Genomic DNA, 11,137 nt, shown 5'->3' with positions numbered 1-11,137 from the left:
CAACTTTGGAGGTCGATTCAAACTTCCGGTTTCGCTTTCACTCAATAAGATACTTTGAATGCTCGGAGTTTGATTTGATACTAATGCCCATTGACCTGTCGATATGGCATTTGCTTGCGAAGATGTCGACACCGGAGATTCGGCCCATGAGGGAGATAGACTTGTATTTGTGTACTTTCCACTATCTGGAGCCGGTGTACCCCACCATGAGGGAGATGAACTTGTATTTGTGTATTTTCCACTATCTGGAGCCGGAGTTCCCCACCAACTTGGGTTCATGTTTGATAAGAAAAATGAATTCTGTGTTAATATCTCGAATGATAACAGCCAGCCGAAGGATCCCTGATCGAAAGACACGATAAACACAAACTTGTTAAACTTAAACAGACTAGGATTGAAGGATCAATACTTGTTCGAAGGATCAACAGTGTTCGAAAGATCACTGTTGAATTTCGAACAATGATTTCGAAAGATTCTCCAAACGAAGGATCCTTATCTTTCGAATAAGAACTGTAGATCGAACAATATATCCTTCGAAAAGATTCCCTGGATCGAAGGATAAGTCTCAGACTTCGAAGGATGTTCGAAAGATGATTATCTATCGAACTTCCTTTGATCGAAAGATGATCTTTCGACTTCGAAGGATATCCTTCGATCTCTACTGACACAGTTGACAAAAAGGTGACAGGTTGGTGAAAAGGTGATTGGTTGGTAGAAACTTTCGGCAGAAGGTATGTTCAAACCATACCTTTTACCAAACCAGGATTTGACCAATAAAATATTACTTAAAAAGGAAGGTCCTTATCCAGAAACCGGTCACCGGAGTAAGCCGGAATTTTGGCCGGAAATTGCCAAACTTCTTAAAAACAAGTTTTAAAGTTACCCAACCCGTCCTTTAACACACCCGGTTAGTTTAGAACACGTTTTTACGTCAAGAAATGCGAGAAAAACACTAAAAACGGGTGCTAAACCATGTGAGTTTTGTCCAAACACTCCAAAGTCTTGTATAAACTCGGTTTTTAACAAGGAAAAGAGCCACGGCTCTGATACCACTTGTAGGTCCGGCTAGGAGGATCTAGTCGTCCAATCCTTGTATACTAACCAACCCGGTTGTGCGGAATCCAACCGGAATGGAAAACCGAGATGAAACAAGCAAATACAAGACACACAATATTCACCGATTAACACCACTTGTATTAATACGTATGAAAGGTTCGGTTACAAGCTCAATGTTTACAAATCTATTTTGCAAACTCTCTCTCAGTGTGTGTGTGTTCTCTGCTCTCTATGCTTGCTTGCTTGCTTGCTTAAAATGAAGTGAACACATTACATGGGTATATATACCCAACACAGATTGTCTGGTCGAAGGATCAGGTAGACTGATCGAAGGATCAGATAGATAGACTGATCGAAACATCATCTATCGATCTGAAACCATCGAAGGATTATCCTTCGAGCTCATCGAAGGATCTAAACAATCCTTCGATGACTCATCCTTCGATGACTCATCCTTCGACAATTTATCCTTCGACACAAACATATTACAATCAGGTTTTAACTGTTTGGCCAAGTCAAACCAGGAGGATGGTTGACTTGGTCAAACTTACAGGACTAATAAAGGACATCGTTTTATATCGTGACAAAATACAGACAAAGTACAGACACAAGTGCACCAACAACGTTTTAGTGTTTAATTAAGATTTTTGGTGAGGTGGCATGGGACGCCACCCCACAAGGTGTAGTAACTATGATTGAGGCTAAATGTTAGTATGTCACAACTAGAGGAAAGTTAATTCATTCAAAGAACTAGTTTCAATTTTCAATGATCAAATGGGCCTGAATATGGAACAATGTTTGGGTTTTTGGTGTAGGACACTAGGACAGTCTCCCAGTCTCCCAGTCTCCCAGACATCTTCATGTGCAATTCAAAGAATAGATCAATCTCAAATAGCAAAAGGTTTCTTATTGTGAAAAAACTTAGGCAGAGATGGTTGAAAAGATCAAGCACATCAATGCTTATTACCAGTTGCTCTATGTCTTGAGACACATATTTAATCTAGATAAAATGTTGACGTCGTAGATGTATATCAAATAATTTTGAATGAATGTTTTAAACTTATTTTCTATAATTTTAACAAATTCATTTATATGTTTTCTGTTACGCCCTGCTTACGGTATGCGCATATAATGTATATATATGTGTGGGCCCTCCGGGGGAGGGGGGGTGGGGTAAAAGTGAAAGTGCACTAATTTTAACGTTTTACTAATTTCATGAAAATAACGTTAAAAAGCGAGAGACGGTTAATCATCCATCATGTGGTGGCGTTAATAGCCGAAAGACTTGGGGGTACATGCACTAATCGGCTTTTGTCCCATTTGTTGAGTGTTATGTGCCTTATGTCCAAGGGTTGATACAAAAGTAGTATCGAGCCGGGGGTCTCACCGGAGGCAGCCTCTCTATTCCTATGGGATAGAGGTAAGGTTGTCTACATCTTACCCTCCTCAGACCCTACCTTAGCTTTGCTATTGGTGAGATTTACTGAGTATCACGATGATGACTTATACATTTTCTATACTTATTAAACTTTTAATATGTATAGTATTATTTTTATTTAGCATTTACTTATTTTGCTATATATATATATATATTATAAACTAATGGGTTACCACCCGCACTCCATAGCGGGTTTGAAACGTAGATAGAAATAAGCAAATTGCGACGGGCCACTTTACGCGAAGATAAAAAAAGCCATGTCGCGACAGTATTCAAAAGTCATGGAAAAGTTATTAGTTTAGTTCGTTACGATATTAACACTCATTAATTATAACCATAAAAGTGAATATCTGCGGCAGGTTCAAAATGTAATTGAAATAACATACTTACGACGATACATATGGAAAACTTAGAAAACCATTACGTTGATTAAAAAAACTAAAAAGAAACCACATAAACTAAGTAAAAGAAAAAACTAAAAGTTGAGGGTCTAAATAGTAACAATAATAAAGTGTAAGGGTAAATAATGAAAACTAAAAAATCTTATTAAATTTGAGGGACTAAACATGTCATTATTAAAGTTAACATCAAACATTTACATCTTTTCCTCCTTTTTTATGAAGCGCGAAATGGTCTTTTAAGATTTTATTAGAACAAATTAAAAAAATCTGACCATTTTGCCCTTCATTGAAAGAGAGGAAAAGGACAAAAAAAGGGATGTTAATTGAAAAATCTAACCAGATTTTGCTTTTCGATGAAAATGGCAACAAAATTGAAATCACATTGACCCAGGTTTAAAAGGTTTAAATTTTAGACTAAAATGGCAAAAGTGACCAAATCTCAGTGACCATTTTGACAGTTTACTCGCTTTTTAAATGAATCCTTATTCAGTACCTAGTCTCATATTCCTTCTAAAACTATTTAGAGTAAACTGCCATTTTGGTCCCTGTGGTTTGGACACTTTTACCATTTTAGTTCAAATCTCAAACTTTTTAAATCTGTGTCCATGTGGTTTCACTTTTATTGCCATTTTAGTCCAAAATCCAAAAACCCCTGAAGCTGGTTGTTTTGTCTTTTTGTGCAGGGGCATTTTTGTCCATCTCAGGTTTATTATAACATATCAATATTTAATATATATATATATATATATATATATATATATATATATATATATATATATATATATATATATATATATAGGGAGTCGCTAAAATGAAAACCACCCCAGTTGTAAGAACCGTGAGAAACACTCTCCACCAATCATATTCTGCCAACAAAAGGGTAATTTGGTCATTTACCACAATTGTCAAATCCTACCCATCTCTCTCTCCACATTAAATACCACCCACCTTTTTTAATTGTTAGATTATATTAAATGCCATCTTTTGTCTCTCTCTCCTTATTCACATTTCAATCTTCATCCATATCCCTGATGAAGATTCTCTCACTCATCTTTCTTATTTGAAACTTTCATCCCTCAACGATTGAAGATTTTGATGAAGTAATTCTTCATCATCTCTATCAAAAGCAAACATCCCTGCTCCCTCTTTCCTGCCTCCCTTCATCTCTGCCCTCGTTTATCGGAGATTAAACCTTGGTCGACGCCGCCGTCTCCTCCGCCACCGTCCAGCGCTAGCCAGGTAGTCGTAATGTGTGTTTTTTTCTTGTTTTCAAAGACCAGTTCTTCTGGTTGTTCTTCATCTGAGAGATTTAATGGCGATGATCATGTGGAAACCCACACATGAGCCTTGTTCTTCATCTGAGAGATTAATGGCGATGATGATGTCGGTGGTGCCGGTGATGTTGGTGGTGCCGGTGGTGCCATCGACGTCGGGGGTGCCGGAGTTTGAGTGGTGGCTAGAGGTGGTGCCGGTGATTGAGTGATGGCTAGAGGTGGTGCCGGTTTTGGGGGGTGAAGGAAGAGGTTTTTTTGGGAGTGGTGGCTACTGGGTCAAACTTTCTTGTGTTGTTGGGGGTTGATTGGGTTTGGGGTTTCTTTGATTCCGATTATGTTGGTTTTGGGAATTTTTTATTCTGTTGGTGGGCGGGTGAACGATGGGTGAATCTGGGTTTGAATCTGGGTTTGAATGATGTTCATGTTGAATCTGGGTTTGAATGATGTTTTTGGGAACTTTTTGATTCTGTTGAATCTGGGTTTGAATGATGTTCTGTTTTTGAATGATGTTCATGTTGAATCTGTGTTTGAATGATGTTCATGTTGAATCTGGTTTTGAATGATGTTCATGTTGAATCTGGGTTTGAATGATGTTCTGTTTTTTGGACCTTTTTGATTCTGTTGAATCTGGGTTTGAATGGTTCCTTCTGGGTTTGAATGCTGTTCATGTTCCTTTTGAATGTTTAAATCGGTTGAATCTGGTGCCTTTTTGAATCGGCGGTGATGATGCAAAAAAAAAAAAAAAAAAAAAAAAAAACTGACGACGGCGCCGCAAGGATGGTGGAGGGTAGGTTTTTGAACCTGCAACCCCACTTTTGCAGCCTCTGATTATCGTAAAATCTGAGCCGAAACTTCGTTTTTTTTTTCAAGAATCTACTCGTTCTTTTTTATTTTTGTTTGTTGGGTTTTTTTTGAGGCGTCGTTGATGATAGCAAACTATCTGAGACACCTCCCCGAGTGTGCGATTTTCTGGGTGCTTTCGGTTTTGTGTAAAAACGTTTTTGTAAAAAAAAAGTTAACGTAAAAAACCGGCGCGTAAAACGTAAAAACCGGCGCGTAAAACGTAAAAAACCGGCGCGTAAAACGTAAAAAATGTTAACGTAAAAACACGGCGCATAAAAAGTAAAAAAACAGCGCGTAAAACGTAAAAAACCGGCGCGTAAAACGCAAAAAATGTTAACGTAAAAAAACGGCGCGTAAAACGTAAAAAAAGGGCGCGTAAAACGTAAAAACGGCGCGTAAAACGTAAAAAATGTTAACGTAAAAAACCGGCGCGTAAAACGTAAAAAAACGTTAACGTAAAAACCGGCGCGTAAAACGTAAAAAAACGTTAACGTAAAAAACCGGCGCGTAAAACGTAAATAACGTTAACGTAAAAACGGCGTTAAAAAGTTAACGTAAAAACCCGACGCGTAAAACGTAAAAAAAACCGGGCGCGTAAAACGTAAAAAAAACTTTAACGTAAAAAACCGGCGCGTAAAATGTAAAAAAACATTAACGTAAAAAACCGGCGCATAAAACGTAAATAACGTTAACGTAAAAACCGGGCGTAAAAAACGGCTCTTCAAAACGTTTTTTTTAAACAAATCTTAAAAAAATTATCATAAAAATCTGATTTTCAAAAAATTATTTAACAAAAAATTTGTTTTCTTAATAAAAAATAAATTTAAGACAAAAGGTAATTAATGAATAGGAAAAAAAAAGACAATTAAAAATAATATATATAAAAAGGCAAAAAAAAGCAATTTTACTTATATACCCCTTTGGATTAAAATATTAAAGACATAATAAGTCAAAATCTATTTAATATTAATTTTAAAGACTTTTAATCTTGTCCATCAATCTTTTTGATCTAATGGCTAGAAAATTGTTCTCGTGGTTCTTATAACTGAAGGTGGTTTTCATTTTAACGGTCATATATATATAAATGGCACTAAGCTACTTCATTCTGATGTTCAAGGTTCTTCAACATCACTACCAGAACCTTTTTCATCTTCCCCCAAATCCCAAACCCTACTTCTCCTGCTCAGCCGCCAGACACCACGTTAAGCAACCCGGCATCACCACCACCATCACCTACTGACCAATTTTGACCCTATACACTCTATTCTCTCTCCACATGCTCCATAACCAGACACCACCATCATCCGGCATCACCACCACCATCACCTACCGACCACCGCTATCCACCACCTGCTGACACCACCCCACTAACCACCACCAGCTAACACCACCCACTACCCCACTAACCACCACTTGTAGACACCACCCACCACAACCATCACCTCTGGACCACTAGAAACCACCGTATAAACAATATAAACCCACCGGCATCAGCCAGCCACCACAAAAAATTGGGCAAAATCAGCTTATCAGCACTATCACCGTCCCCATATCTAAACCCTAGCCGTTCTCATTAGACCACTCAGATCCGAGCTCAAAACATAAACTCTAGTCGCCGCCCCTTTTTCTTCGAATACTAAACCCCCATCGTCACCACGCGATTTGCGAGTGGTGGTTTGATTTGTAGGTGTTTCGATTTTAGGTGGTGGTTTAGTTTGCAGGTGTGGCGGTGATAGTGGTGGCGGTATCCCTTTGCTTCGCTAAGTTTTGTGGTGGTGGTTGTGACATTCGGCGGCAGGCGGTGGTAGCTGCTACAGGTGACAGTGGCAAGTGGTGATTGTGGTGGTCCGACAATTTTCAGATGGTTATTCTTTATATTTTGATATTGAAAATCATCTGCATTCAATAGCAAAAGATGGTGCTAGTTTTTATTTGTTATTGTCGATGAAGATTGGTGGTCCGGCAATGTTCAGATGGGTGGTTACGGTGGCCATTGGTGGAGTTGCGAGGGTTTTGGTGATGGAGGTGGCTGATTAGGGTTTGGAATGGTGGGGTTTTTGAATAGATGAGTGCTTTTAAATAGATTTTTAGGTTTTATTATTTTTAATCAATATTGAGTTATAATAAATCTATAATGACTAAAATACCCCTGAGGATAAAGACAAAATATCAGGATTTTAGTGGGGAATCTGGCCAAATTTAACTTTTGGTCTAAAATGACAATAAAAGTGAAACCACAGGGACCCAGATTTAAAAAGTTTGAGATTTGGACTAAAATGGCAAAAGTGCCCAAACCACGGGGACCAAAATGGCAGTTTACTCAACTATTTATTTCCAAAGTTCCCATAGATATTAACTTTTGAGAATGAGATATTTTTTATCAACACTAACTTCATAAATACTTGGAATGTACATTGATGTGAAGATGAGATGATCTTGTAAGCATTCCATAATAGTCAAAGAACCATTGATGATCATACCAGTGAGCAAGTAGGAATTCCTAACCACATATTCATCTTACAACAGACGCGGATATACAAAGCTCAGAAGGTAAGAACTTTTTTACAATGCCATCTACATAGACTTAGTTATTTTCGCTAATAGTTCGTAAAAAAAAGAGAGAAATATAAACCAAACTCGAATATAACACAACTCTCAAGGAGCATGGGATGCAAATCTAGAATTTGCATTATTCAAGACATCCAAGTCACTGAAAACTTCTTTACCTGCATCAGAAAAATTTTGAAACATTTGCATAACTTGATGAAATAGGAAAACATGTGAAGCAACATACCTTTCAGAAACTGAATTCATTTCGCAATACATACAGATCTTCTCTTGTTTTGCCTTGTGTGGACTATATGCTCTGCTGCATCGGCAATTCTATTGAACCACTTTGGTCTTCCTGTCGACAACATCAGATATCCCATTACCAATCCAAGTAAAGTTCCGGTTCCATATCCTAACACGACCGCTTGCCACGTAAATCCGCTCTCTGTATCTTGGCTATCTTCTGTCTGAATTGAACTTTGATCTGTTCCATGGTTTTTTTCACATTCTTTCGGTAAAGGGAATCCACATAGCTCTGGATTCCCCAAATACGAGTTATCCTCGAATGTGTTAAATTGTCTCTCCCGAGGAATGCGCCCTTCAAGATGATTTTGAGAGAGATTTAGGACTGCGAGGAAAGTTAAGGCAGTCAGTTGTTGAGGAATCTCTCCCACAAGTTGGTTCCATGACAAATCTAATGATTCGATCTTTGAAAGATTTCCCAGCGCATAAGGAATATGACTTGTGAGGCTGTTGTGCAACAAATTGAGTACTTTCAAGGACTTTAAGCTTCCGATGACATCTGGAACACCTCCTTCAAATATGTTGTCTGATAGATCAATGGTTGTGAGAGTAGTCAAGATTCTCACAAGTTCATACGACATCCCTTTTATAACCACAGTAGTGTGGTAATAGATGTTCCAACCGATAGGACTTTTTGAATAGTTCTCTTCGGTTTTCTCGTCACTTACATTCATCATGGCTTTTAGATTCCTAAAAAAATTTGATTGAAGAGTGCCGGAAAACTTATTCTGAGAAAGGTCCAGTATTCGAAGATTTGAGAATTGAAAATCAGTTTTTTCGGCGTTTGTGATAGATCCATGGAAACTGTTGGATCTAAGGACAAGTACCTTTAATATTGGAAGAGTTGCTAACCAATTAGGGAACACATCATTGAATTGGTTATTTCCAACATCAAGCACTTCTAGAGCCGCACATTTGGCTAAAGATCTTGGCAGCTTTCCATGAACTAGATTCCTGTTCAAATTAAGCTCACCTAATCGTTCACAGCCGCTTATCACTGGAAAGGTGCCGTGAAAAGAATTGTTCCCCAGATCGATCATTACAAGATTTTCGTTGATGTATCCAAAGCAATTTGGAATTGTTCCATTAAAGTGGTTATTGGAGAGATCTACGATCTGAATGAAGCTCATCTTGCAAATTGACAAAGGGAATGGTCCCCTAATTAAGTTAGACTCGAGTTTTAAATGCAATAAGTAATTCCAAGGAAGATGGTAGAGGCCCGTTATGAAGTTATGTGAGAGATCAAAAATGGATAGTGAATCCATCCACATCTTTCCTGTCCAACTAGGTAGTTGACCGTGAATGTCGTTATGGGATAGATCTAGATCACTGAGCTTAGTCGCTGATCTTAAGAACTCTGGGAAAACATTTAGCTTACAAGAAGCCAATTTCAGTGCATAAAATTCAGGGTTGACAGAAAGATTAGCATTAGCGGTTACAACTGACAAACCACTGTACGACAGATCGAGTCCTTGAAGGTTTGTGAGGCTAGATAACAATATATCTAAATCCCAAACACCTGAGAAATTGTTATTTGCGAGGGTAAGGTAAGTGATGTTGACGAGTTGTAGAAACGATCGTGGTGGGACGAGGTCTTCATCAAGAAGATTCAGTTGCCCAACAAGTTGATTATCATCAAGCATTAACTCACGCAATGACGGAAGTGCAAATACCGATGGTATTGTCCCTTGAAGCTTGTTGTAACTCAAATCAAGTACCTCCAATGAAGAAAGCTTGAACAACCCAGATGGTATTACCCCACTTAACATATTGGTTGTTAAGCGAATATCTTCTAATGAGGTGAGTAAAGAAACCCAAGACGGAATCACCCCTTCGAGCAAGTTACGAGATAGGTCTAGATGGACAAGCCTTTGAAGTCCAGTTATGTTGTTAGAAGCAGGAAGACCCGTAAAAGAATTATCCGATAAATCAAGTTTGACAAGCTGTGTTAGGGACGTAATAGATGACGGGATGATCCCTCCAACATTAGTAGACTTGAGGTCCAAAGTGACAAGGTGAGAAAGGTTTCCAACGAAACTAGGAAGGAACCCTGACAGTTTACAATCATAGAGATTCAAGCTTTCCAAAGACCAGAGATTCGCAATCGAAGCTGGTATATCCCCTGTGATACCTGTTTGTGAGAGATCTAACAACCTAAGAGGAACGTTTCGGCTTCTGTTAACTTTTGGTAATGAACCAGTGAGTGCTATGTTTAACGATAAAGCGAGATTTTGTAAGTTTGGTAGGTTGAAGATGTAATCAGGTAAATCCCCAAGTAACCGAGTTCCGGAAAGGTCTAGAGAAGTTAAAGAGGAAGACAGGTTAGATGGTAATGTTGAAGAGACGTTAACATACTTGAGGGAAAGTTCTCTCAGCCGAGTAACGTTTTTGAAGAGTTTACTGAGAAACTGAGGGTGTATGGAATCAAAATGATTATAAGAAAGATCAAGAGAAACAAGTTTTGATAGATGTAATATTTCTGAGGGTACGTGGCCCGAAAATGAAGAACTAGAGAGGTTAAGGTGAGTCAAACTACTTGCAAACCTGCTAATTTCCGGTGGAATTTGAGAAGAACCTAAATCGTTGTAAGCGAGATTAAGACTTCTGAGTCGTGGAATGAGGAAGAGACTGCTGTTCGAATCAATGGTACCTTGAAGCTTGCTACACCCGAGGTCAAGACCAACGATGTCACCAGTCAACTGGTCACAAGTGACTCCGTCCCACCTGCAGCAATCTATACTTGCATTCCAATTCATCGTCTTCGCAGAAGTGGAACCAAATTGCATCTTGCACTGCATATCATTGTAAATATCATTTGAGATGGTAAACTCTTGTTTAAAATGAAGCAACGCAAGGCGCTGTTGAGGATGACAGGCAATAGTATCAGCCGGAAAGGAAGAAGAATAAGCGCTTAAGTAGAAGTAAGGGTTCAAGAGAATATGAAGAAAAATTAGTAGAGAGGAGGTTGAACTTGTCATGATGTTTACTACAGAAGGGCAGAACAGATTTGTTACTATAAACATAAATCTGGTGCACATAGCATCAATGGGGTTGACTCTTGACACATTCACATAGCACATAAGTCTTGATGTCGTGGTGATGGTGGGGTAAAGCTAGCTTTTATAAAGGTTTAGTATTCTGTCTTCTTGTGTAAAATTCCAATCTCTAAATTGATTTGCAAGAAACACAAACATTGACAAAGTCTCTTTAACAAAGTTGACCGAGATTTCAAATCCTTCTGCAGGCCACTGATTTGTTTTTTTCCTTGTTTT

General features: G+C 38.4%; 1 protein-coding gene across 1 annotated transcript; it reads right to left on the bottom strand.

Moving 5' to 3' along the window:
* Positions 1–7,352: 7,352 nt before the first annotated feature.
* On the bottom strand, positions 7,353–10,918 carry LOC110867088 (receptor-like protein 6). The gene is made up of 2 exons (XM_022116227.2): positions 7,807–10,918; positions 7,353–7,738 (listed from the first exon to the last, which is right to left on the bottom strand). Exon 1 carries the CDS (start codon positions 10,901–10,903, stop codon positions 7,823–7,825), a length of 3,081 nt encoding a protein of 1,026 aa, XP_021971919.2. The 5' UTR covers positions 10,904–10,918; the 3' UTR covers positions 7,353–7,738; positions 7,807–7,822.
* Between the last annotated feature and the right edge of the window lie 219 nt (positions 10,919–11,137).

The sequence above is a fragment of the Helianthus annuus genome, chromosome 7, assembly GCF_002127325.2.
Source record: "Helianthus annuus cultivar XRQ/B chromosome 7, HanXRQr2.0-SUNRISE, whole genome shotgun sequence".
Taxonomy (NCBI): Eukaryota; Viridiplantae; Streptophyta; class Magnoliopsida; order Asterales; family Asteraceae; genus Helianthus; species Helianthus annuus.
Note: the sequence above shows the minus strand (reverse complement) of the source record. Positions and strands in the feature narration are given on the sequence as shown.

Excerpts from the sequence above, each read along its gene's own strand:
- LOC110867088 (XM_022116227.2), bottom strand. The coding sequence starts at position 10,903 with ATGTGCACCAGATTTATGTTTATAGTAACAAATCTGTTCTGCCCTTCT.